The sequence below is a fragment of the Aegilops tauschii genome, chromosome 7 (assembly GCF_002575655.3).
Source record: "Aegilops tauschii subsp. strangulata cultivar AL8/78 chromosome 7, Aet v6.0, whole genome shotgun sequence".
NCBI classification, from domain to species: Eukaryota; Viridiplantae; Streptophyta; class Magnoliopsida; order Poales; family Poaceae; genus Aegilops; species Aegilops tauschii.
In genome coordinates this window covers 94,466,473-94,490,076 of record NC_053041.3, presented here as the reverse complement: position 1 = coordinate 94,490,076, position 23,604 = coordinate 94,466,473, and the positions used below count along the sequence as shown (strand labels likewise).

Below are 23,604 nucleotides of genomic sequence, written 5' to 3'. Positions count from 1 at the left end.
GGCTCGCAAGGCGCCGTACCCGGCGGACTTGAGAGACGCTCACCCTAGAGCAGGGGACGTGTGAGCTTCGGGACCTGGAGCAGCCGCAGCACTTCACCACATGAACATTCGAGCACTCCGCGACTGCCGCATCGCCACAACCTAGAACGCCTGAGAGCTGCAGGAAAACCACCTGGTGCAGCTACTGAAGAAGGCAGCAGAGGCATCAAGAGAACCGACAGGCCACCGAGAAGCATTGCCAGGCAGCCGAACGCCTACAGCCATGCCGAACCTAGTGACACCGCCGTCGCCGGACCACCCAAGCCACCCAAGCTCCGACCTTGAACCCCTCACCTGAACGCAACCCTCCCCAGGCGGCGCCCCCAAGGAGGGACACGACGCACAACGCGCCGTCACCGCCCAATCCAAGCCGGATTTTGGGCTTTCACCCGGGAGGAGGAACAGGGGTGGAAAGGGGAAGGGCCTCTGCAGCACCTCCAAGGAGGAGACGGCGTTGGGGACGTCGCTGCTGCCAAGCCGGCCACGCCGGCCAACGGTTTCCCGCGGCCCAAAACCAGACCACCGGTCACCCACCCACATCTTACCGGCGCTCGGAGGGAGGCAGGCAAGAAGCGGCGGGGACGAGGAAGACAGGGGAAAGGAGCCACCCTCAGATCTGACGAGGAGGGGAGACCTCCGCGCCGCCGCCGCCACCCGCCGACGCCTCACCACCCGCGTGGTCGAGGCCGCCGGCCAGAGCACACCCGCCAACGACGACGGCCGAGACAGCGCCGCCGCCTCGCCAAGAAGGGCCGCCGCCCCAGATCCGAGGTCCTCCTCGAGGAAAGGAGCGACCGAGGCCTCGCCGCCACCTTCACGGGCGGCCGCACGCGCGGATCCGGCGGCTAACTCAGGTGGCGGCGAGGGAGGGAGGGTGAGGGAGCGGCGGCGCGACGGGGAAACCCTAGTCGCCGCCCGAGTCGCCCGAAGCGGACGACGCGGGGGCCGCGCGCGGGCGGGGGGGGGGGGGGGGGGGGGGCGCTAGTGGATGTATCTTCTGAGGGAGGAACAGTCAGCAGAGATGGGGATAGCAGGGCTGCTACGCGCTCAACAAAGCGGCGCTGTCTGTCAGACGGGAGAGAGGCCACCCTTGAGATAATTGCATCAACCAGGCCTTTTCCAGATGGATCGGTCTCTTGCGTCCCCTGACTGAGCATTGTCGGGCAAGCTGCGTCCCAGGCCCAAAACAAATTTCCTTAAGCCCACTGGGAGGTGGCCCTTGCACTGCAGAGAAGTCAATGGCTGGCGTTCTCGCCACATAAGCATCCCAACTGCTAACTGGATGCACTTGGCCCCCTCCACTGCTGAACTTGGCCTGTCTAGTAGTAGCATTTACCACTGTGTCTACAGCCGGCAGATGGCTCCTCTCCTGGCCCCATTGTCCTGACGTTGCAGCATCTGTATCCCCAAAGCTTGGTCTAACCAGTGACCATCCCCAATGTGACAGTGTTGCAGGTTGCCTGGCATGGAGATCCCAAGGTCCCCGAAAGAGCTGAAAACTGCATCAGGTGACATGTTCCTGGGCTGTGCAGTGGTTTCAGCCTGCTCATGCTGCAATGGGGGGAAACCCGAAGCAGCAGCCAGAACCTCCTCCAGTGGGGACAGGTGCGACTGGCGAGGAAGGCAGGGTGTCGTCCCGCTGCAACCTGCCCCAAGGTCCCTAGGCCAGGATCGTTGCCAGCGCTCTGTTGTGTCCACCACAGGGGCACACGCAGAAGAGGAGGCAGCCTGACCATGGAATGGAACCGCGGACGACTGAAGCGGTGCAGCCAAAACAGGGGCAGGCTAGTCAGTTGTATTACTTTTGAAAAATTGTCCGTCCTTTGCTTTTATAGTGAGCTTTTGTAATATCTACAGTTTAATGGTCACAATAATAGGTAGTATTTTCATTTTGGATCTCTTGTATCTAGTGTTGTCTTAGCCTGCTTCTTAGGTATTTTTACTGTTTTCATGTCAATGTGTAAGAGCTTGATGCACGATTTTATCTTTGGTAATAACAATTTTTTTAGCCTACTCCTTAGATTGTTTTCCTTTTTTTCATAGGTCATCGTTGTAATTTTACACGTTGGACTTTTGTATTTTGACTTGAGCAATTCTTGCATCGTCATTGGTCTGTATTTCCAGCTCTTTCTACACTGTAATTTTTCTTAGATCAATGTTGTAATTTTTCAATTTCGTTTTCTACTGTATTTATCTAGTTCTTACATCAGTGCCCCATGTATTTCCAGCTCTTTCTAAATTTACTAACTTCCATAGATCAACGATGTAATTTACACTTTCTATATTGCTGTAATAAAGCTTTGTAATCTCTATTTTATGTCAAATAGACAGTCCCTTTATTTGTTGTTTTGTTTCGCACTGTATTTCCCAGTGGCGTTACGACTTCTCTACTACTAGTAGGGAGCATGAAGTCAATATAGAGCTATTCCAACGCTGCAAGAGGAAGGATCCGACGGCCAACCACCCGATTGATTTCTTCAGGAAATCAGTCGGCTAATTTGTAGCAGCCGCCACTCATAATACATGCATACGACTCCTATCAAGTGGATACAAAAACATTGACGGTAAGTTTATTTTTGCAGTTCTTTTTAACGTACTTTACTATTTTTAAATATTTTTTTGGAAAACTCTTATATGATTATGTTAGCCTAGTCAGCATATTCTTTCGGTTGTTAAAATTTTGTAAGACTAAGTACCAAAAAACTATCATGTAAGTAAGAAAAATGTAATATAAATCCAGGGAAAGAATCTGATTTTTTTTGTACTTAATAAGTAGCATCAATGCTTTCTATCAAATTACAACTCAATCATTTCTTATTAACTTTCCTCTCCTCTAGTATACTACTCCATTTCCCTTTCTTTAACTTTCTCTTCTTTGTTTTTTCCTTTGCTCTCTTTCTCCATTATCTGTTGCTCTTCCTTCCGCGGGCTTCTTAGATTTAGTTTTATTTCATTTTCTGAAACCTAATGAACAGCCACATTCATAGGATTTTCAGTGTAATTACACTTCTATTACAGTGTAAATTCAAGGGTAATTACATAGTAATCATATGCAATTTTCAGTGTCAACCATAGTGCAATTACAACGAGTACACAGTAATTTAGGGGTAATTACACTGTAATTTTCAGGGCAATCATAGTACTAATATTTACTGTAATTACAGTCTAATTTCAGGGGTAGTTACACTGGATTTTTTCAGGGGCAATCAAGTACTAATTTTTACTGTAATTTCAGGGTAGTTACACTGGATTTTTTTCAGGGGCAATCACTGGGAATTGTAATTTCAGGTGTATTTATAGTGTAAATTAAGGGTATTTACATTGTAAGTTCAGGGAAATTACAATATAGTTTCAGTTCAATTTTGCAGTGACTTTCACTGTAATTACACTGTAAATCACATTGCACTTACACTGCATGTTCATGGCAATTACGTTGTAATTTGAGGGAAGTAACAGTGTAATTTAAATGCATACTTTCAGTGTAATTACCCTGATTATTACAATGTACATTGAGAGAAATTTCAGTGCAATTTGCAGTCTACTTTTAGTATATGTACACTACAGTCTTAGGGTAATCACACTGTAATTCCAAGGTTATTATTTTGAGGGCAATTTTTTTGTGGTTTGTCGGGGTTTGTCTTTGTTGGGTAGTATTTGATCATTTTGGAGAGCAAGCGGGCAACATTATCAAGCCAGAACCAAATCCCCTCCCCCGACGCCACCCGCGGGGCGTCGAGGAGGGCCTTCGATCTCCGCCACCAGCAACCCTCCGCATCCCTCCTCCAGCCTCACCGCCGCCAAAAGGCGCGGCCGGGCGAAGCCCGACCGGCGCCGGCGGCGGCGGGGCTTGGCTTCTCCCTCGCGCGGCGGGTGTGGCGCGGGCCGACCTCCTTGTGTCAGGGCGCGGCGGCGTTCCAGCGTGCTTCTTCCGCACGGGCGTGGCGGCGACGTGAAGGGCTGCACAGCGGAGGTGCGTGTCTGGGCAGCGGCGGTTGTTCGGCCGGCGGTCGGCGCGGGCCGCGGCGGCTATGGCCGGTGGGTCTTCTGCTTCTTGGCTCCAGGGGCCGGCGGCGGTGGTGCCCTGCTACTGGCTAGGGCTTGTCCAGGGCCTTGGCAGGAGCGGGGCTGGCGTGCCTTGCGGGCTTTGGCGGTGCTGCAGCTGGGGCTTTGCGGGCAGCGTAGCATGGTGGTGGCGGCCTCCTGCCCCCGGAGATGTGCCTACGGTGCGCGGGGCTGGGCGGGCGCTGGTGGTGCGTCGCCGGCCGCACGCGCAATGGGGTCGGCACAGATCTAGGGTTTGTGCTCGGGCGGGCCAGATCGAGGCCCGGGGCAGATCAGAGCTGCTGCTTTGGGTAGGAGGTGTCGGGCCTGGCCTGGGATGCGCTCACGGTTCCTTGCGGGCACGGCGGTCGTTGGTGGTGGTCGGGGACATCGCTTCTCCGTTGGGCAGATTGGTGCCGATGACCATGGTTGAGGCGTCGCGCGAGCGGGCTCGGCGGCGGCCGTCGGTAGTCATGGGGTTGTGTCCCCCCTGGTCCATCGGTACTGGCTGGGGACGCGGGAGTGGACGCACCCTACTGTGGGGGCATCGACCCAGATCCCGTGACTAATGCCGGGCTAGGAGTGAAAGGAGACCCCTTTCTTTCCTCCTCCCAAGGTTGGTGCTCCGTGATGTGGACGGATGGTGGTGGCTCGGACATGGATGCCGGAGCGGCGGCTTCGGATGGCGGTTCGCATGGTTGGCTTTTAGGCAGGCACCATGTCGGTGGTGGTGGCTTTCTCTCTTGGTCGTGTGGGCGGCAGGAGAGTGGCGATGGGTGGCCCGGGCATTCTCCCTGTCTTTGGCAGTGGTGTCGTCCCGATCCTGACTTGGGACGCTAAACTCATTGCACCTGTCCTGAAGATCTCGTGTGGTACAGGGGAGCTGCCGAGCGAAAGCTCTGCGCTCTGTCGCCGACGACGGTGATGCTTGCGGGCGCCGCTATCTTCCTGAAGACGTCGTCGTGGTGCTCCTCGTCGTGCCAGGGTTCCGGGTGAAGACCCAAGTCCCTTTTGGACTCGGCAACGGCGACGCTCTGCGCCGTTTTCCATCCTGGGGGCGTTGTCATGGAGCTTTGATGTTTAGGGAGTGTGTGATGTTGTACTCGGTGCTCCCAATGCTTTCATTTGGTAGCGTAGTGTCTGCGTGATCCGGTTATCTTAGGATCAGCATTGTATGAGGGCTACCCCACCATCTTGTATCGTTCGACCGTGTACTCTGTTCGGTGTGCTGTATATATAAAGCGGGGCCAAAGCCTGTTTCGAGTATTCGATCATTTTTTTAGAAGCGTTTCTGTTGTTTTTCCATGTTTTGTGTAGCATTGCATCTAACTTTACTGCTATATATACTGTCAATTTTGTATAGATTTTTTGGTGGTAAACCCCAACAGCTAATTCTAGTTTTTTGTAAGATACTTCGTTGTGCACAAGAATTCCTGCTTGACTAGCATGCAATTTCAATGTTTTGCTACTGTAAATTTCAAGTTTCTTTTTTTGCCTGTAGTGCTTTTGAAATGGTTTTTTCTGTCTGTGTATATACTAGTTCATGTGGTAATATGCTAGTTCTTTTGCTTTTGAAACAAAACTGACCATTTCTTTTGATTTTAACGGGAGTGCTATGTGGAATAAACTATGTGGATTAGAGAGTATGTGATCTGTGCTTTCCATGTGGTGATTTTACATGTTGTTGAATCTTAGAGCAGGGGGAAATTCACTAAACCTGAGAAAAGGAGTTGGAATTGAAGGATTTTCTAACCTGTGGTTCTTCTCTTGTATGATCTTTCATGGTTGTCCCCAGTTTGTTAATTTTCATCTCTTTACACTTTCCAGTAGTTCAATTGTTGATGTATAGTTCAGTGTAAATTCTTCACTAGTGTGTTGCTATGTGTGAGCCTTTGCTTTGCTCTGTTGTTTCTAGTTCAGAAATTTCATCAGTGTGAATGTTCACGATCTACAGTGTGGTGTAATGAGGCATGGTTTCTTTCAGTTTTGTGTCACCGATCATGTAAAAATCTGCTCTTCTTCCTTCGTCTAGATCTTTTTATTGAAATATTATAGTTACAATGAGCTTGTATAATTTTTTACTGTGTTTATGTTGCTGCAATTAGCGTGTCTTTGTTTTGGTATTTCCTAATTTCGAGGTTTTCTTTCCACCCTTGGTGTAATTTTTCATTTCTATGGTGAACTTGTATGATTTTTATTGTCTTCATCCTACTTTATTATTATTATTGTTATTATTATTATTATTATTATTTTCTTGTGTAATTCAAAGTTTGTAGGCTGGTTTGAAGGCTTACTGTAATTTTTTTACAGCAAGTTTGTATCATTTTTACAGTGAGCATTGTGCATTTTTTGCATGTTATTTTGAACTATAGAAAACAGAAAGAAAAAACAGGCTGTGGCCTCCCGCACGGATGGGCTGGCCCATCTGGGGCAGCCCCGACGCGAGGCTTCCCATAGGGGCGCCCGATCCGGGCATTTCCTATTCGGCGCTGCAGGCGCCGGTTAAGGGCAATTTTCCTAACCGGCCCACCAAAGCGCCGCAGTGAGCGCCAGTTTTGTTCGGCGGCGCTGAACGCGTTGGATAGGAGGTCCCATTTCCAGTGGCGAATCTACTAGGGGGGCTTTAACAGGCTTAAGCCCCCCCCCCCCCCCCCTCCAGCTTTGGAAAATTAGTTTTTACTACTAATTTAAAGGCCCAATCCAGCCATTTGTCAGCCCAATACAATATATATTCGCATGACACAGACAACCCAGCCCACCCTCCATTTTCTCTGTAGATTCGCCACTGCCCATTTCCTATTCGGCGCTGCAGGCGCCGGTTAAGGGCAAGGTGGGCTGGCCCATTTATCTGTTTCAGTCTGTAGTAGTTTTTCTTCTTCTTCTTCTGTTTACAAAGTTGGGTCATCTATTTTGGAACGGAGAGAGTACTAAGTAGGCTTGAACCAGATTGCTGCTGGTACTACCTACATTGTTACTTGTTCTTGTTTGTTTGAAACAAAACTGGAAGGGTACTTAGTACTTGCTTGTTTTTCCCTACCTAGTACAGCTTAATTACACCGCTAGCTAGCTGCTGACTCTACAGGAAAGAAGCAACCACACACAACACAAGGTTCGACCGACAAACTTAAAACTGCTGGTATCAGTTGTTGCTCACGCCTCAGATTGCGAGGTGGGCGGGCCATTCCGCAACAACGCTGCGGGCCATTCCGCAACAACGCTGCTCTGACCCGCAAAAAATCCCACAAAGATGATGCTGGGCTGACCGCATTTTCTTTGTTACTGTTTCATGCCAAATTAATTAGTTAGTTACTGTTTCAGCTACATATATAGTATCTTTGTCTGTATGATCAAGTAGCACTAGTACCAGTTCATCTTTGTATGATTAGTGCCATGATGGATTCATAAGATGATACATGTGATTTATCTAGTTCATCTTTGAATGAATTAACACTGATTGTTTCTTTGTTGTACACATATATGATTTATCTAGTTCATCTTTGTATGAATTAATGTCTGATGAGCCAAACTGAATGTGCTTATTTCCGAATAATGTTCAGTCAGAAAAAAGGGTCTGATCCCTGAACCAAAACTGAACAACCTACGGTCATAAGGAAATTCTTTGCATAATATTCAGGCTTAAAGAGGCCCAACCAAATTTAATGTTTTGTTTTCAAGTAATTTGTTCTTCAAAATCAGAACAATCTGAATAATTTGTTTTCGGACAACCAACTCGCTAGCTGTTTCATTTGTTGGCTGGTTGGATGTAAGAACTAATTGTGTTGCTTTTGCAACTGATTATCTATCCAGAATGTTGCAGTTGTGGTACTACATGATCTTACTAATGCTGTCTTTTCTACTCAATGTGGCTGTAGTTTCTTGGCGGTAAATCTCATGATTTGTTGAAAAAAATTGAACATGTTTTTCTTAGGATACATAAAGCCCCTAGCCAGCAAGGAAATAGTCCACATTGCGAGCTTCATTGAATAGTTGTTTGAATTTGAAGGAAATAAACATTACATACATCCAGGGCAATATTTCATTGCGAGCTTTTAACACATTCTAAGAATTTTAGGAGTCCAGACGTATTCTAGTTAGTTTCAAATGTGCTTTGCTTCACTTCGGAAGATGCCAGTTGTTTGAATTTTAACTCTGCGATCTGCTTGAGATTTTTTGTTTGTTCGTTATGAACCTTGTGTTTCTGCCTTTGATGATTTCGTTGAATTCACCATTGACCTATGTCTTGGTTTGATTCCATCATCATGTTGTACGTGTGTACTACTTTTTCTGTTTAATTCTTTTGATCTGATGTTTGGGTGCCAACAAATAACAGATGAACATCCAAGGTTGAAATATTAAAGTGGCTCCATATTTTTTATTTGTTCAGTTTTTTTTCCGCATCTAACCCTTGTACCAATTCATCTATTTTTTATAGGGACCTGATCTCGCAGAAGACGGGTGACCGCTTTGCTGCCACAAGTCTCCTCCACACCGTGTAGCCCGCAAACATGTCTCGGAGCATTTGCTGATCAAATTTATGTTGTAATTAACTGTTGACTTTCGTTGATCGAACATCTTGTATTTTTCATTTGGACCGTGGCATGTATGCACGTAACATTTTCATTTGAACCGTTGATAGTACTTGCAACAGATTATATGAGCCTTTTTTGTTATTTTGCGTAATCTAGTTGCACCATTGTTGCAAGTACATTTCTTCTATTCTCTTCGTTTGGAATTACTTGTCTCGGAAATGAATGTATCTAGACCTAAAATACGTCTAGATATATCTATTTCTGCGGCAAGTAATTCCAAACGGAGGGAGTACCAAACAAAGCCTAAAGATTTGTGCGGTATTGTGGGTCAGTAGTGTGATGTTGGTCTAGTGGTTAGCGAAGCGCGTACGGCTATTTAGCGTCGAGAGTTCGAATCCTCAGCTCAAGGTTTTTTTTTGGCTGCTGCTGCGTGTTCGTGGGCCGGCCCACCAAAGCGCCGCAGTGAGCGCCAGTTTTGTTCGGCGGCGCTGAACGCGCTGGATAGGAGGTCCCCCCGATCCGACCCGACGACCCGGGTCTGTCCTATCTCCTTTCCTCTTCCCTTCCAGACAGATCCTGATCACCAGCATCGCAAGAGAAAAAAAAAAACGATCTCCGGCGGCGGCGGCGGCGATGGTGTGCACCAAGTGTAGGAACCCTCCCCCCCAACGCCCCACTTGCTCCTGGATCGGCCAATCCATCCACTCGATCTCGTCAATTTCTTCCGCCCTAGAATTAGGGTTCGTGTCTTCCATGAGGATCTTGTCTTCTAATTCGTGCGCGGTCCTCCTTTTGCAGGCGAGAAGAAGCTGGGGAAGGTGATCGTCCCGGACAAGTGGAAGGAGGGCGCCAGCAACACCTACGAGGGCGGCGGCCGCAAGATCAACGAGAACAAGCTCCTCTCCAAGAAGAGCAGGTTGGATCCCCCTTCCTTTCCCCTTGTCAAACCGCGTTGACCCTTTCACGTTGACGAGGCTATAATTCCCTATTTCGAGCGGAATCTTTCTGACCGGTATCGGTTCTGGAAATCTGAGTGCTGGGGTGATTGGTTGGATGGAGGATTTTGAGGGAGTTGAAAAATCCATCCCATCACGAATTCACTATTAGTAGTAGTACTATTAGATTGCTATAGATTAGTTGGTAATAGCTGATTTCACTTGTATGTTAAGGAAAGTGGTACTGGGGTGATTACACCGGTTTCAATTTTCTTAGCCTATGTTAAAACAGCTGTTGCAGAGTAATAGGATAATGCATCTTGCAATCAGTCACGGCGGATCTTTGGTTGTAAGAGGTAATGGATCATCATGCGAATATTGGCAGTGACTACACTTTTTTATGGTTGAGTTTAATACCAGTCTCGTATACTTGACGCTCGAACCACCCAAAGGAAATTTGAGAAAAAGGTTGTCTTTGTGGACTCATTCCTCTCCTAACTAGATCAGGCTGTCCAGATTATTTCATGACAATGCAACCATCTCCAGCCACCAAGAGCGTGCAGTGTTGATTAATGGATTAAAACGGAAGGGGAAGGAAGAGGGCAGGAATTGTAATAGAAGTGTATTGATTTTACGTGGCTCATGATAGGGTAGGGATTCATACGGAATAGGGGTGGGCGCAATTTGCTTCTTGTAGATTTTTTTTTCCAAATTAGGTTAGCCACAGCTGACAACCGAATTTAGCAACAACAACAAACCAAAAAATTCTGTTTAAATGTAAATTTGGTTTTGTTTCGGTTTAAACCCAGCTGCACCGAGCATAGTTTTAAAGCAGGGAGAGGCGTGAAGAAATTATTAGAACAGGTGAGAGGATGATCTAAAGATGGCATGGCATGCACGCTTGGCAAAAATCGAGACTGGCCTCCAGAGGACCTGGAGATGCCGTTGGTTGGGGCGGCAGAGCATGACCGGAGGCGCCGACTGCTGCTAGAGATTCTACGGTGGCGGCGCTCGTTGTGCTGGTACAGCAGACACATTCGTCATAGGAGATGGATGTGCCTGCTGCAGAGGTCGAGGCGGCTGCAATTCCTTGGCCCATTGGCTGTAGTGCTCGGTTTTCACTCAAACTCTCATGAGGGGATCTAATGAAGACGTGGCTAGGGTTGTGACTTGTGGGCTTCAGGCTTACATGAGCAGTCAGCATCTCTTTCTTTAGTGGAGTGGCGGCCAGCAGCATGTACCTTAGTACCAGGTCAGGGCTCAATGGAACAATGGGCTTTAGGCCCAGGTTGTTGTTCTGCTGAATTTAACTTAGTTCAGTAGAAATAGAAAGGGAATGACTAGAGACCAGTCAATGAATTTGTTTTTGGGGTCAGTCGATTTGTTCCCTGCCGTTGGATGCAAAAGGAATGGCCAGATCTTCTTGTTCTACCTCTGAAAATACTGTTCATCGTCTTCCTCCTCCCAATGAACCGCCAACAACCGCTGGCCGGACCGCCTGCCTCCTCCACCCGCGGCCAGCGGCGCTCCCGCGACCGCCCCGCCCTCCCCTCGACCTTACCCCACCGCCATGCTTGCCGCCGCCCCGGGCCATCCCTCTACAGCCGGTGAGTTACCGATTTCGCCGGCAAACCTGCACCCTGATGCACCCCTAAGATAGACAAGAAGGATGCTTCTCCCCCCTGCACCCTAAGATAGACAAGGAAGCTGCTTCCCCCAAACCACCGCCGGCTCTGTAGCTGTTGCTTCCTTCTCCACGGAATCGACTGATCCAAATTCGAAATTCAGGCGACTTACATCCAGCAAAACTGAAATAGAAAACGTAATAGAGGATTCCAAAACCAAGAATTCGGCTATTTCGGTTTTGGTATTGATCCAGTTTTCGGTTTTGTGGCCTTAGATATGGAGAAGGAACAAATATTTTCAGTTGTAACTTTGATGGTTGAACCTTAAGACTCAAATATTGCTTTATGTTGAAGCCTTGAGATCTCATTGTGCTATTTGTTATCTTCATTTATTGGCCAAGATCCTTGTGTCCGCTTGTGATATCCATATGTAAACTCTTCCATGGTGAATGATCTTGATGCAGTGTGCACCTATAGCCAATGTTTGTCTGCCGGGGTGAGATGTAGAGGGTGGTGTGACAGAGGAGAGAATGACATCTGTCGTAAATGAGCTGTTTGTGGGTGTTCTTACAGGAAATAGCCACTTGTATGGACGATATACATGTTCAAATTGTTATTTCAAGATATTATAGTCTAACTCTGCTGTACCACTGAATATCAGGTGGACTCCTTATGGAAATACCAAATGCATAATCTGTAAGCAACAGGTGCACCAGGACGGTAAATACTGCCACACCTGTGCCTATTCAAAAGGTAAGCAGCAAACTCCTTTTGGAACAGCTTATACAACATGTATTGTTTTTCTTTGGCGGTGGTTATTTCTGGCACATTAAGTTTGTCTGCTAATCATGGAATTTATCTAGTAATATAGTCTTAGGGCAACTCTAGCCGAACCCTCGAAAGGATTTAACTGCACTTCTCAAATTTGGGCACAAGTGCCCCAACCTCCTCAAGTTTGCGGGTTCTGCTAGAACCGTTTTTATTTAACCCCTCAAAATTGAGGAGTTAAGGTTTGATAAGGTGTTTGAGGAGTTAAATTTTGAGTGTTCGGCTAGAGGTGCCCTTGGTATTTAGCACGCTATTTGGTAAAAGGATCAAACTTATGGCTGCCAATTTTTAGCATGTTTTGTAGTAGTTCCCAATTTTTTGTTCATACTGGTGGCCACTTTCAGGGGTGTGTGCGATGTGTGGCAAGCAAGTGCTGGACACGAAGCTGTACAAGCAAAGCAATGTGTGAGTAGGATACTCATGTGGTGGACTTGGTATGTTTGACATGTAAGATCATGACATCCATGTACTAGCGATATTGCTGTGCAAAAACGTGTTGTATGCGCGTTATGAAAAGAACAAATTTTAACAGTTGTGTAAGCGGGCGCGGTTGTCTCTGTAATTTGAACCCTTGAGCAATGTGGATTTTGCTGCCCTGGCACATGCTTCTGTTATCCCGAGCTATTTGGTCATCAGATATTTTTTAAAAGATCCAGCTGATGGCTGGCTTATATTGATATTAGCAGGAAGCATACGGGAATACAAAGGTCGAATGTCAGGTGACCCAAGTATCAAGGGTAAATAAACGCTCTTATATTTCTTCACGGAGGGAGTACAAAAGAGTACAGGCATCAGTCCTGATTTGATTATTCTCACGGTGGATCCCCAAAAGGGTGCTCTAATTTTGCTGCTCCTGCCTGCCTCCATCACTCCAGCGTTCTCCTGACAATTGCAGTCGAGGATTCAATTTTTCCTCTGAAAGTGCTTTTGTTTCTCTCCTGCCAAATCTCCCGTAAGACGGACAGAAGGAACTCCGGCCTAGCTCCGTCGATCATGGACGTGATGATTTCTGTGCTCTTCTTGCTCTTTTTTTTTTCTTCTTCTTGCTCTTCTTCCATGTATCTGGATGTAAAGAAGTGCATCCACATTGCGCTGATGTGAGCCAAACAGAGTAGGAGATGTTGCAATTCTAGAAGCGGTGTTCGGCGGATTCCAGGTTACGTAGGCACATCTGCCACAAGTAGCCATTTGGCCAACCTCTTGTTTGCATACGGTCGTTGCACCAAAGTCGATTTTTGTGCAGGAGCCAGACAAAAATAATTCAGCCGTCCCGGCGCCCAAGCCTGCCAGAACAGCTTCCTGAGCCGTGACTTGATCAAACCCTTGAAACTGACAGTTGTATGCATAGTAGTGGTGTAGACGCGACGCCTGAAACCTCGTGTTTCCATCTGATCGCGTCGCGGCAGTTCTCGTTTAGCTGAATGTTTTTGGGCGGCAACCATCTTCGGAGGCGCAGCACCTCTGCCCACAACGGCTGTATGTTGCCATGCGCTAGATCAGTTATCCAAGTGTCATTTGGGAGAGCTGCCTCGACTGACCTGTATTACAAGGGAAACTTCTTGGTGAGATAGAGGAGTCTCTACTTATTAGATCATGATCGCTGAGGCGGTCACCTATTGGATCATGCTCGCCGGCCTGGCGCAGGATAAGACGGACAACAACTCTTCTCATTATTCATGGCAAAAAAAAGTTCACTCTATCGTACGACGATGCCACAGCTACCCGGGCATTTCTCGCTAGTCGGGCATGCCTTGGTAGACCATGACGGCCTCACACTAGGTCATCAACAACTTCACTGGCACATATCCAGCATATCATAGCAGGCGAAGATCCATCCATTTTTTTTTAATTTGGTCTTCACGGACAGCCCTTCCGTGCCATCACACCTGTCTTATCATCACGACAATGGCGGAGTAGAGTCGATCTGTACTTTAGGATGTATCCGTGGTAGATTATGGTACCATGAGAGGAAAGTACATGCAACATGATCGCTACACACCCCTGGATGCGAACACGAAGCAGGTGCCTAGCACGATCCAACCAGGCCAATGCCAACATTATCCGAATAAAAAAAATAGCTGCTTTGTCTAAAAAAATTACATACATTCATCCTGACCTATATTTTATTTATCTAGATTTTTCATGTTTAAATTATTCGAATTCAAACAAAAATTTCATTCATTTGTCCAAAAGAATTTATCTTCATTCATTCTGTACAAGATTTTCTAAGTTAAAATTAGTGGATTTGAAACAAAAATTTAGTTGATTTGTCTGAAAAATTTATGTACATTGGTTCTGCACTATATTTCCTTTTATCTAGATTTTTAATTTAAAATTATTCAAATTCAAACAAAAATTTCGTCGTTTTGTCCAAAGGAACTTATGTGCATTCACTCTGCACTATATTTTTTAAGTTAAAATTATTTGATTTCAAACCAAATTTAGTTGATTTGTTCGAAAACTTTACATATATTCATTCTGCACCAAATTTCCTTTTATGTAGATTTTCAAATTTAAAATTATTCGAATTTAAACAAAAATTTAGTCGATTTGTCCGAAAAGTTTATTTAGAATATAAGTTGTTTTCTTACATAGGAAAAAAGAAAAGGAAAACAAAAAATAAATTGTGTATATCTCTTTAATTGCACACGCGGCTATCCCTTTTTTGCACACTCTTTTTTCATTTTAATTTCTACTTTAATTAGTACTGTGCATGTTATATAAAGCTAACTGTTGTTACTAATCGTCAAATGGCAGTTGGTCGAGTGGTTATGCATCCGCTCCATCCATTATCTTGCCACCAATGGGAATACAGCCAGTGGAGTTTTGCTTGCTAGCGACCAGAACAAAAACAAAGTCAATGGGTCATATTTATATCTGGGCCATGGTGGCTGTGATTCAAATATTTATGGAAACAATAGCTTTTTAACCTACTTAGAAGATCGAGCGAAGAGAAACAACTGCCAGGGTTCAGGCTGCTGAATTGGTAGCTTATAGGGCATTCTGATTATACTATTATTTTGAACCACAAAATTGTCAATGACTTAGCTACCACCAATTTAATATATTTCAAATGTACATATATTCTTGTGGGAACAAGTTTCATCACTTCTTCACAGACACTTCTTCTTCATGGCATTTTCAATCGGGAGATTGGTAACAGAGTAACTTCAGACCACTTGTTGTATAAGGTCGTCAGCCTAATAAAGTGTCAGAAGTTTATTCTCTATTTTTCTTTATATTGGAGGTAAGGCTCAATATATCTTCCAGTATGCAAATAATTTCCATTTGATGACGATTTGTTTAAAAACTTCATGTCATTTTAAGAATATTTTTTAGCTTGTTACCTTGTTCTAACATACTAATATGTGTAAAGAGCTTATCGAAAACAGAGTAATAGATTGTATCCTACCCATGACATTTATAGCCTGCTTGGTACTGAATATTGGAGGGAGATGGACAATACATATAAAACTATGTAGGAAAAAAATGTTTCTTGCACATTTATACAGATTGCGATGTAACTTAAATATTCCATTTTATTGTAGTTTAGCATGTTGTACAATCCTGCTGTCCATGGATAATTGGGCCTGCTTTTTTCATGCAGCCCATCTTCCCTTCAGGATATGTTTTCAAAACATGTTGTCGTGTAGATTTGTGCGGTCATGGTCAACTGGTACAGATATGTATAGTTTCAAAAGAACATTACAGATATGTATAGTTTCGAAAGAACAATGCGACAAGTAATTATCGCTGCCTTGCATCTCTCTTTTTGTTGTGTGGATTGCTTTTGCCAAGTCATTTTGTCCTTTACTATATTTAGTTATTTACTAATGCTTAACAAAGATAGAGGGAGAGAGCTAGCCAGTAGAGATGAATAGAAGCAGAGTGCACCACCCGGGGGGTGGTTTCCTTTAGTTGTATAATTGGAAACTATTTGGGTTTTACTAATGACTGGTATCACCACAAAATCTTGGATCAGGCATGGTTTTAGTTTCCTTTTAGTTAGCCTCACTGGTGATATGGGTCGACCCATCTGATTTCCCATTTTGTTGTGACCAGTGAGCATTTGCTATTGGCTTTTCTTCGCTGCTTGGGTTGCTCAGGTTTGTTATGATATTTTTGAGCACTGATAATTAATGTGAGTACATTATGCTTTTAGGACATAATTTTCCCTTGTGTGTTGATGCAGTTATGGTGTCCTTTACGAGATAATTTTATGTATTAACATATTAATTATCAAATTGATTTGTTTCATCGTGTTGGTAGACCATTCTCTTAGGAGATCATTTTTTTTTTGTCTTGGTGACCATTCTTTTTGATAACTACCGATGTAACTCTCCGGTACTTACTTTTAGGCATCTGATTAAATTGAGGTCGACGGCAGACTATGCTGTCTATCCAAATCTCCATCGAAGCTGCACTAAGTACTTTATTTTGCCGGTACATCATATAAGGATGACTTTTAGTTTTCTATCCATGATGGGTTTTGTACTCTTTTTCCAATATGCTATGTAAGAATAGCTTATATAAGTCATTATTTGGATGAATGAGCTGCTGTAATGGTGGCTGGACTTTGCATCGCCTGGGCGCTGTTTCAGTGAACTTCTATTCGATGGTTCACTACTTGTAGTAATGCCTACCTCTGAATATTATGTTGCATCAGTACTGCTGGATGCTCTCTCAGACTTTTATTGCTTTGTACGAACGATAGGTACTTTGAGAATTCTATATTAGCCCTGTATATGGCAAAATTGATGTCATTCTGCTACTCTTTAGCACTGAGCTTTATGACCTGTTGCTCTTAATCAATCTAAATAATTATGCTTTGTGCTGAAATTTTATGCCCTGTTGGTCTTTAATCAGGATAAATACTTCTGCTTTATCATGGGCAACTAAACATGCTAAGCTTGCATGCGTAGCACACAGATTAAACATGAATCATTGAGAAATATTGAACTGCTTAGAGTTGAATTTAAGGTCTACCAATCATACAGGAAGAAAGTTACGGTGTGTGTCATTAATTAGTTATCTGACGAACAAATGAGACCACCGATGATTTTTTAGACAACATATCACCATTAATTTGAATCTCATATACTGGGTCAATTTGTCAGTCTGATATATATACCAGAAAATCAGTTTTCCTGTTGAATATATGTGCTATACTTGGCTTCCTACTAACGCATCATGTCGTTTGATCTTTACTCGCTTAGCCATGACGTCTGGACATGCACATGATCCTCAGGCGGGTGGTCCATGCCATGTAGTGCTCGGTGCTGCAGCGGCATGCACTTTCACCGATCAAGACTCTGCCTCCGTGCCTGTGTCTTCTGCATAGCAGAGCGATCTTGGGCAACTGTGGCCACATGTGCCGTGTCTGCAACGCCAAACCCGCGCTAGCTAGTGAAGAGCAGGTTCACTGCCGGTGGCCCGTGAGGATGCACGCATTGAACCAACCAATGAGAGCCCGAAGGAATACCCGTCGACTATACTACTGGTACAGTCAAAAGAACCTGCAAGACTTCCCCTTGACTCAGGAGTTGGTCCGCTTTAATTTACAAAACAAGAAAAAAAAAACACGGGAGCCACTTCGAATTTTTTTTTTTGTGGATTGCAAAATTTTGTTTGGTTGCATGATTGTTTCAAAGCACATCTGTAGGATATAAAATTCCCCTCCAAATGACTCCTCACTTCAGAAATCTAATTAAATTCTGGAGTTTCACGACTTGGTATGTTTTCCACGTAGCCTGTTTGACTTTTACAAAGCTGTAATTTTTTGTAGACATTTTCCGCACAAAACACATTGCATTTTGAATGTAAAAGATAGAACTCCGTGCCGTCCAAATTTTACAGCATTTCATTTGTAGTACGTTCTAACGAAGGCATGCACCGAATGTCTAACTTAGATTTATGAATTTTCATGTCACGCAACCAAACAACTTTTGTTCCGTATTTTTCGCATTTCAATTTTCCAAAGTAAACACTGTGACATGACATCCAATCCATTCACATTTCCCCTCTATTTCAACATTCTGATAATCCAACGAACCAAAGAAGTCCCAAATTTCGGAGGAACTAACACAAGGTCTAACTTTATGCAAAATCTTGGGTGAGTTTCAACACATTTTTTTTCTGCCGCATCCCATAGTCAAAATTGCATACAATTTTTATTTTGTGGGGGTTGTTCTTTCTCTATGAAGCATCCGACTAAGTGTGTAGGGATTTTTTTTAGTAAGTGTATCCTGCCGTTCAGTTTGTTTCGCACATAGATTCATATATTCGAAGACTTACCTGTCCATAGATGCTAGGTTAAAGAAGAAATATTTTCGACGCTCGTAAATGAAGAATTCTAATTTGCTCGCTAAAAATGTTTGGATTTGCGAACTGAGCGTAGCTCAGATGGTTAGATTTCTTATGATGGAGCCAACCCAACCCATCAAGGTTCAAGTTCTACATCTCAAAAAAAAAGAAGTTCAAGTTCTAGACTTGACACGGGCACTCACATTTTTCTGAATTATTTTTAGAGTTTCCAACGATATTTGTTTAGTAGGAGTAGACGTTCCCATTAACTATGATGACTTTGTCAAATTCAAGATGTTGCGCCGAACGAGTATCTCGAAGGTGCTCGTGGGGGTACTTTGTGTGTGCGTTCATATAGGTCAATGTATGTGCGTAAAAAAGTTTGGATTCTTCTTTTATACTCCCTCCGTCCGGAAATACTTGTCGGAGAAATGGATGTATCTAGACATATTTTAGTTATAGATACATCCATTTTCATCCATTTCTCCGACAAGTATTTTCGGACGGAGGGGGTACTACTACTACTATCTCAGTAAAGCTTTGGTCTCTTTAGGATTTTCCTAGAATATTTAGTTGATTTCAGAATTTATACTTTATTCTGTAAAAATATTTTGCATTTGCATCACATGGCAGGGTCGTAAAACTTGTATGGGTCTGTACTACTTTCTAATCCGGTCCGGGCTGCATATGCAAAATGCAAAACTCTGACCCAACACTACTTTACTTTGCCGCAGCCCGCAGCAGACTCGAACCAAAGCAGAGTACTAGCAAGAAAACCCTCATCTGCTTCTCCTCCGGCCGGGCAAGGACACCGTCGTCGTCGAGGCGGAAGCTACCAAGGGCACCAAGTGCAGAAGCGCAGCGATGGCTTCCTCCTCCTCGTCCTCCGTCGTCCTCATCAGCGACACCGACACGGACAGCAACGACGACGCCGCCGCCCCGGACGCGCTCTCCGGGCCGGCCGCCGAGCGCATCGCCTCGACCCTGCGCACGCAGGCCGCCGTCGACGCCCTCTGCAGGAAGGGAGTTCCTCGCGCGCCCCGCCGGCGAGCTGCGCGCGTGCAGCACGCCGCCTCCGGGGGCCGTCTGCGTGTACGCCCACGCGCTGGCCGCCGGGGTGCGATTCCCGCTGCACGCCTTCTTCTGCGACACGCTCAACCACCTGGGCCTCGCGCCGGGCCAGCTCTCGCTGAACGGGTGGCACTTCTTCAAGCTGTACAACAGGAACGGCTGGTGCTACATCCGCTGCAGGGTCGCCGCCGGAGTGCTCTTCACTGGCCTCAACTATACCACATCCGAGAGAGAGTGGAAAGGGGGTTTCTTCTTCCTGACGTCGCCGGGACAATGGCTGTGCCCCGTGCGTTGGGGCGAGCCGCCGTCCAGGAGATCGTCCGCAAATCTGGTGCTGACGAGCAAGCAGAGGCAGCGGGCGGAAAAGCTGCTAGGCGCACGCGGCGCCGCGGTTGATATCCGGGCTTACCTCGGCGAGACAAATCTTGCTGCGGCCTTGTCCGCCAACCTCGCCGGCGCACCTCAGCCTTCTCCCCGTTCTACTGGTGCCGAAGGTAAGAGTTCGACCCGCTTCACTGCTGTTGTTTAGTCGCTAGAGGTGGATCCGCCCGTCCGCAACATGACTGACACTATGCCAGTGAAGAAGACGGCGGCGCCGGCAGCAGGGACGGAGCAGGTGAAAAGCGAGGCGCTCAGCGACACGCCGCCGTTGTCCGCGAAGAAGAGGAAATGGGAGGAGGCCACTGCAACTGCAACAGACGGGCTTGGCTGCGCCGTCCCGGTGTCCGATACGCGTGCCACGCCGGGCTTTGACCCGCGGTCACCGCACTCGCCCGTGCCCGACATACACGACGGCGACACAGCCGACTGGAAGGTCGCACGGAAGGTGCTAGAGTGCATCGTCACGCCGTCGCGGGTGGACAAGTTCGCGGCGTCGAAGCCCTCCGACGTCGTCGCGTCGAGCTACGTGGCAATGCTCCAGGTATTCTTGCAACCAAATCGTTCGTCCGTCGGTGTATGTCCGGACCGGACCCCGGATCACATTGTTGGTGTGTGCCGTGCGGCGGCAACGATGGCGTGCGCAGGCCGCGAACTACGTCTCCTTCTCGTCAGGCTACGCGCTGGACCTGGACGAGAAGCTGGTGGCGCGGGAGCGCGACAACGTGGCGCTGTGGGAGCAGCTGGACAAGGAGAAGACGGCGAGGCAGGCCGCGGAGGCGGAGCTAGAGAAGGCAAAGGCCGACCTCGCGGCGGCGAAGCGGGCGCCCGAGGCGGAGCTGGAGAGCGCCAAGACGGCGGCGGTGCAGCAGTTCCTGGCGTCCGAGGAGCACACGCGGCGGCTCGCGGAGCATGCGCTGGCGGGGTACGAGCGCGGCGCGGAGGAGATGAAGGGCGTCGTGCTCCGGCACTACCCGCGCCTCGACGCCGCCAAGCTTGTCCTGCCACTTGATTAGCTCGGGCTGATTAGTTGATGCTTTGAACTGCTGAGCGATGATCGTATGATGTAGACATATGCCTATCCTAATTTGTTGTTTGTGGAAGGTTTGTTCATGGTCAACATTGATTTCATGAGGAAATCAAGCCCGTTATCTACCACTTTTATGGGGAAATCGACTCAATGATGTTGCATGCACGGTTCACGGTTCATTTTGGTGAATATTCAGGAACAATGCTGCTGTCTACTACGGTCTGCTAGCGAAATAAATCTGGTTTACGTCTGTGATCTAGAAATGGTTCATGAATCCGAACAATGATAATCAAGTGAAAGTTTCTCACATCGACCTTTTACGGTACATCAAAATAATATGAGCCGTCTATTTCAAGTCATTTAATGGACTAGATCCACTGATACTACTAGAAAGAATGAGTAGTATATTTTGTTTAAGGGGTAAAATTGGAAGACTTACAAAGTAAATACCAAAACTCTACACGCATCGAGAAATCCGTGTGTTTTCTTCTCGGGTTATCCTGCTCCCACGGGACTGTAGGAACCGGTCCGTCTCAATACTTTCCGGCGGATCCTTGCCGGGCGGTATTTTTGCCAAGGAAATAACCATGCACAAAAGTTGATTGATCAGTGTCATGAGGCACTAGTACGTCGATGATTAGCTGATTGTTTTCCCGCGATCAAGCGGCGGCTGCGGCCGCTGCACGCAAGCGAAGCAGGCACTAGTATGTCGATGATTAGCTGATTGTTTTTTCGGTGATTAAGCGGTGCCTGCGGCCGCTGCACGCAAGCGAAGCAGGCACAACTGCGACGACGGCGCCACTACTCAGGACGCTACAGCGGCGGCTCCGCGGCCTGCTGGTTGATTCGATGCCCGGCCGGCGACTTGGATCTCCAACTTAATGGCACGGAGGCTAGCTCCTCTGATCGATTGTTGGACATGCGCGTTGATGACCGGCGATGACAACGACTAGGCCTCAGGAGGATGGTCACCGACACCGCGTGGAATTTTACTAATTAAGAAAAAAAAAGAGACAAAACTACCCCGCTAATCAACGGTTGAGATGATTCAATACTACTCGGTTTCATAGGTAGTATGATGCACCGTAAAAAATCTCCGCGATTTAGCAATGCCAAATCAAGTGGCACGGTTTACACGGTTTATATGATCGGGTCTCATCTTGAGTATCGCAAGAATGAAGATACCATGAAATGCTCGAAAATAATGCAGATTACATCCGTTCCGAATTAGTTGTCTCAGATTTGTCTAGCTAGATACGTATCTGTCTGGCGTTCACATAGATTACCGACGGTGTAACCAAGATCGCATATAGTGACACGGTACTTTGGCTACCGTTCTTCCCGTTCTGATCAAATCTATCTGGATGAATCATAGAGTGGTCGTCCAACCCTCTTCGATGCATTCTTCTCGGTAATGACGACCAGTTTCACATATCGTTGTTGTAGGGTCTAATTTGCCGGTGACTTCCTAGGCACTATGTTAAGATAGTTTTCTTGACTTCGACGGTGTTATGAACATCCAGAGACGGCAGCCTTGGCATCTGCCTCTATTTTTTTTCACTCCTAACCTTTGACAATGTATCACAATTGTCATTTCGTGACAAAAGCGAAAAGAAAAACATTTAACTTCTGCAAGAGTTAGATTTTGAAAATGTATCACAACTGCCGCTCTGATTTTTTTTCTTTTGTCATGAAATGGCAATTGAGATGCATTGTTATAATCTAAAGTGAAAAGGCGAAATGTTAGTGACAGAAGAAAAATTGGTAAAAATTAGAGTGGCAAAATTGAGTAAAGTATGTTTTAAACCCTCATTTCATACGTCCAGTCGGAATCAAACCCTAACCTTTTAATCCCTGAAACTGATACCTTGTACTAACGGATCCTGGTCAATCCAAACCCTGGATTCGCTTAGATCAGTTTGGCGTGTGAGAAAATTCACAATCCCGGTCGAGATCACTTTCTACACTCACTGACAACATAGGTCCACATGTTATATTTATTTGTCTCTCCTTCAATTTCCTCAAGAACTGCGCCATCACTGGTACGGGTTGGTTGCCAGCCGCGGCCATACGATGGCCCTGTGCCATGAACCTCCCGGGTCGAACCTCGCCGGCTCTGGCCACGCAGCTGGGTCCCAGCCAATGCCTATGTGTCAACGAGCAGCCTCGTGCCCTCCGGGGAACTGCCACGCCTGAACCATGGACATGCATTTGCACGTACACATGTGATCAATTACGGGGTGACGATCGAGCATGTACGTATCACTTGAGTAGCGCTTTGATGCTGAGGCATGTGACGTCGTCCTCTCGGTGCCGACATGGCCGCGGAAGGTGACCAGCCGGTCGACAAGGTCGGGCTGGCGCCTGGCGACGGCTCTCCGCTCGCATGCTCCATGGACCTGCGTTGTGCGGACTGCGGAGGTTGAAGAAGTGCCAGCGCCGTGTAGCGTCCTCCCCTGCCCGCGTGCTTGACATGGCTGCTACGCCTTGGCTAGCCGCCGCAACGCGACCAGGAGCCACGCCCACCACGACCATTGAGGATAAGATCGAGATGACGCGTGGGGCAGGGATGTCAGCGAGAGTATACTATGATCCCGGGTGGGATCGATCTTTTCCCGCTGCACCAAACAGGTCTAGGGTCGAGATTGGTCGGGATAACTGAGTACAGAGTGTGGATTTCAGGGATTGAGAGGTTAGGGTTCAATTCCGACCAGCTGTACGAAATCAAGGTTTAAAATAGACTTTACTCGGCAAAATTTCCCGCTGACATTTTCGGCTGTGGGGAAACAAACTATGCTCGTTTGCCAACGGACCTGGGCTGTTTG

General features: G+C 46.6%; 1 protein-coding gene and 1 pseudogene across 1 annotated transcript; both read left to right on the top strand.

Moving 5' to 3' along the window:
- The first annotated feature begins 9,035 nt into the window (after nt 1-9,035).
- LOC109755719 (uncharacterized) lies at nt 9,036-12,598 on the top strand. Its single transcript, XM_020314609.4, has 4 exons — nt 9,036-9,258; nt 9,408-9,525; nt 11,831-11,922; nt 12,342-12,598. Exons 1-4 carry the CDS (start codon nt 9,243-9,245, stop codon nt 12,404-12,406), a joined length of 291 nt encoding a protein of 96 aa, XP_020170198.1. The 5' UTR covers nt 9,036-9,242; the 3' UTR covers nt 12,407-12,598.
- Nucleotides 12,599-19,036: 6,438 nt separating this feature from the next.
- LOC109755714 (uncharacterized) lies at nt 19,037-20,944 on the top strand (annotated as a pseudogene).
- The last annotated feature ends 2,660 nt before the right edge of the window (nt 20,945-23,604 follow it).

Coding starts and splice junctions, on each gene's coding strand:
- LOC109755719 (XM_020314609.4), top strand. Junction 9,526..11,830: donor CTCCTCTCCAAGAAGAGCAG/GTTGGATCCCCC, acceptor ACTGAATATCAG/GTGGACTCCTTATGGAAATA. Junction 11,923..12,341: donor CACCTGTGCCTATTCAAAAG/GTAAGCAGCAAA, acceptor GGCCACTTTCAG/GGGTGTGTGCGATGTGTGGC.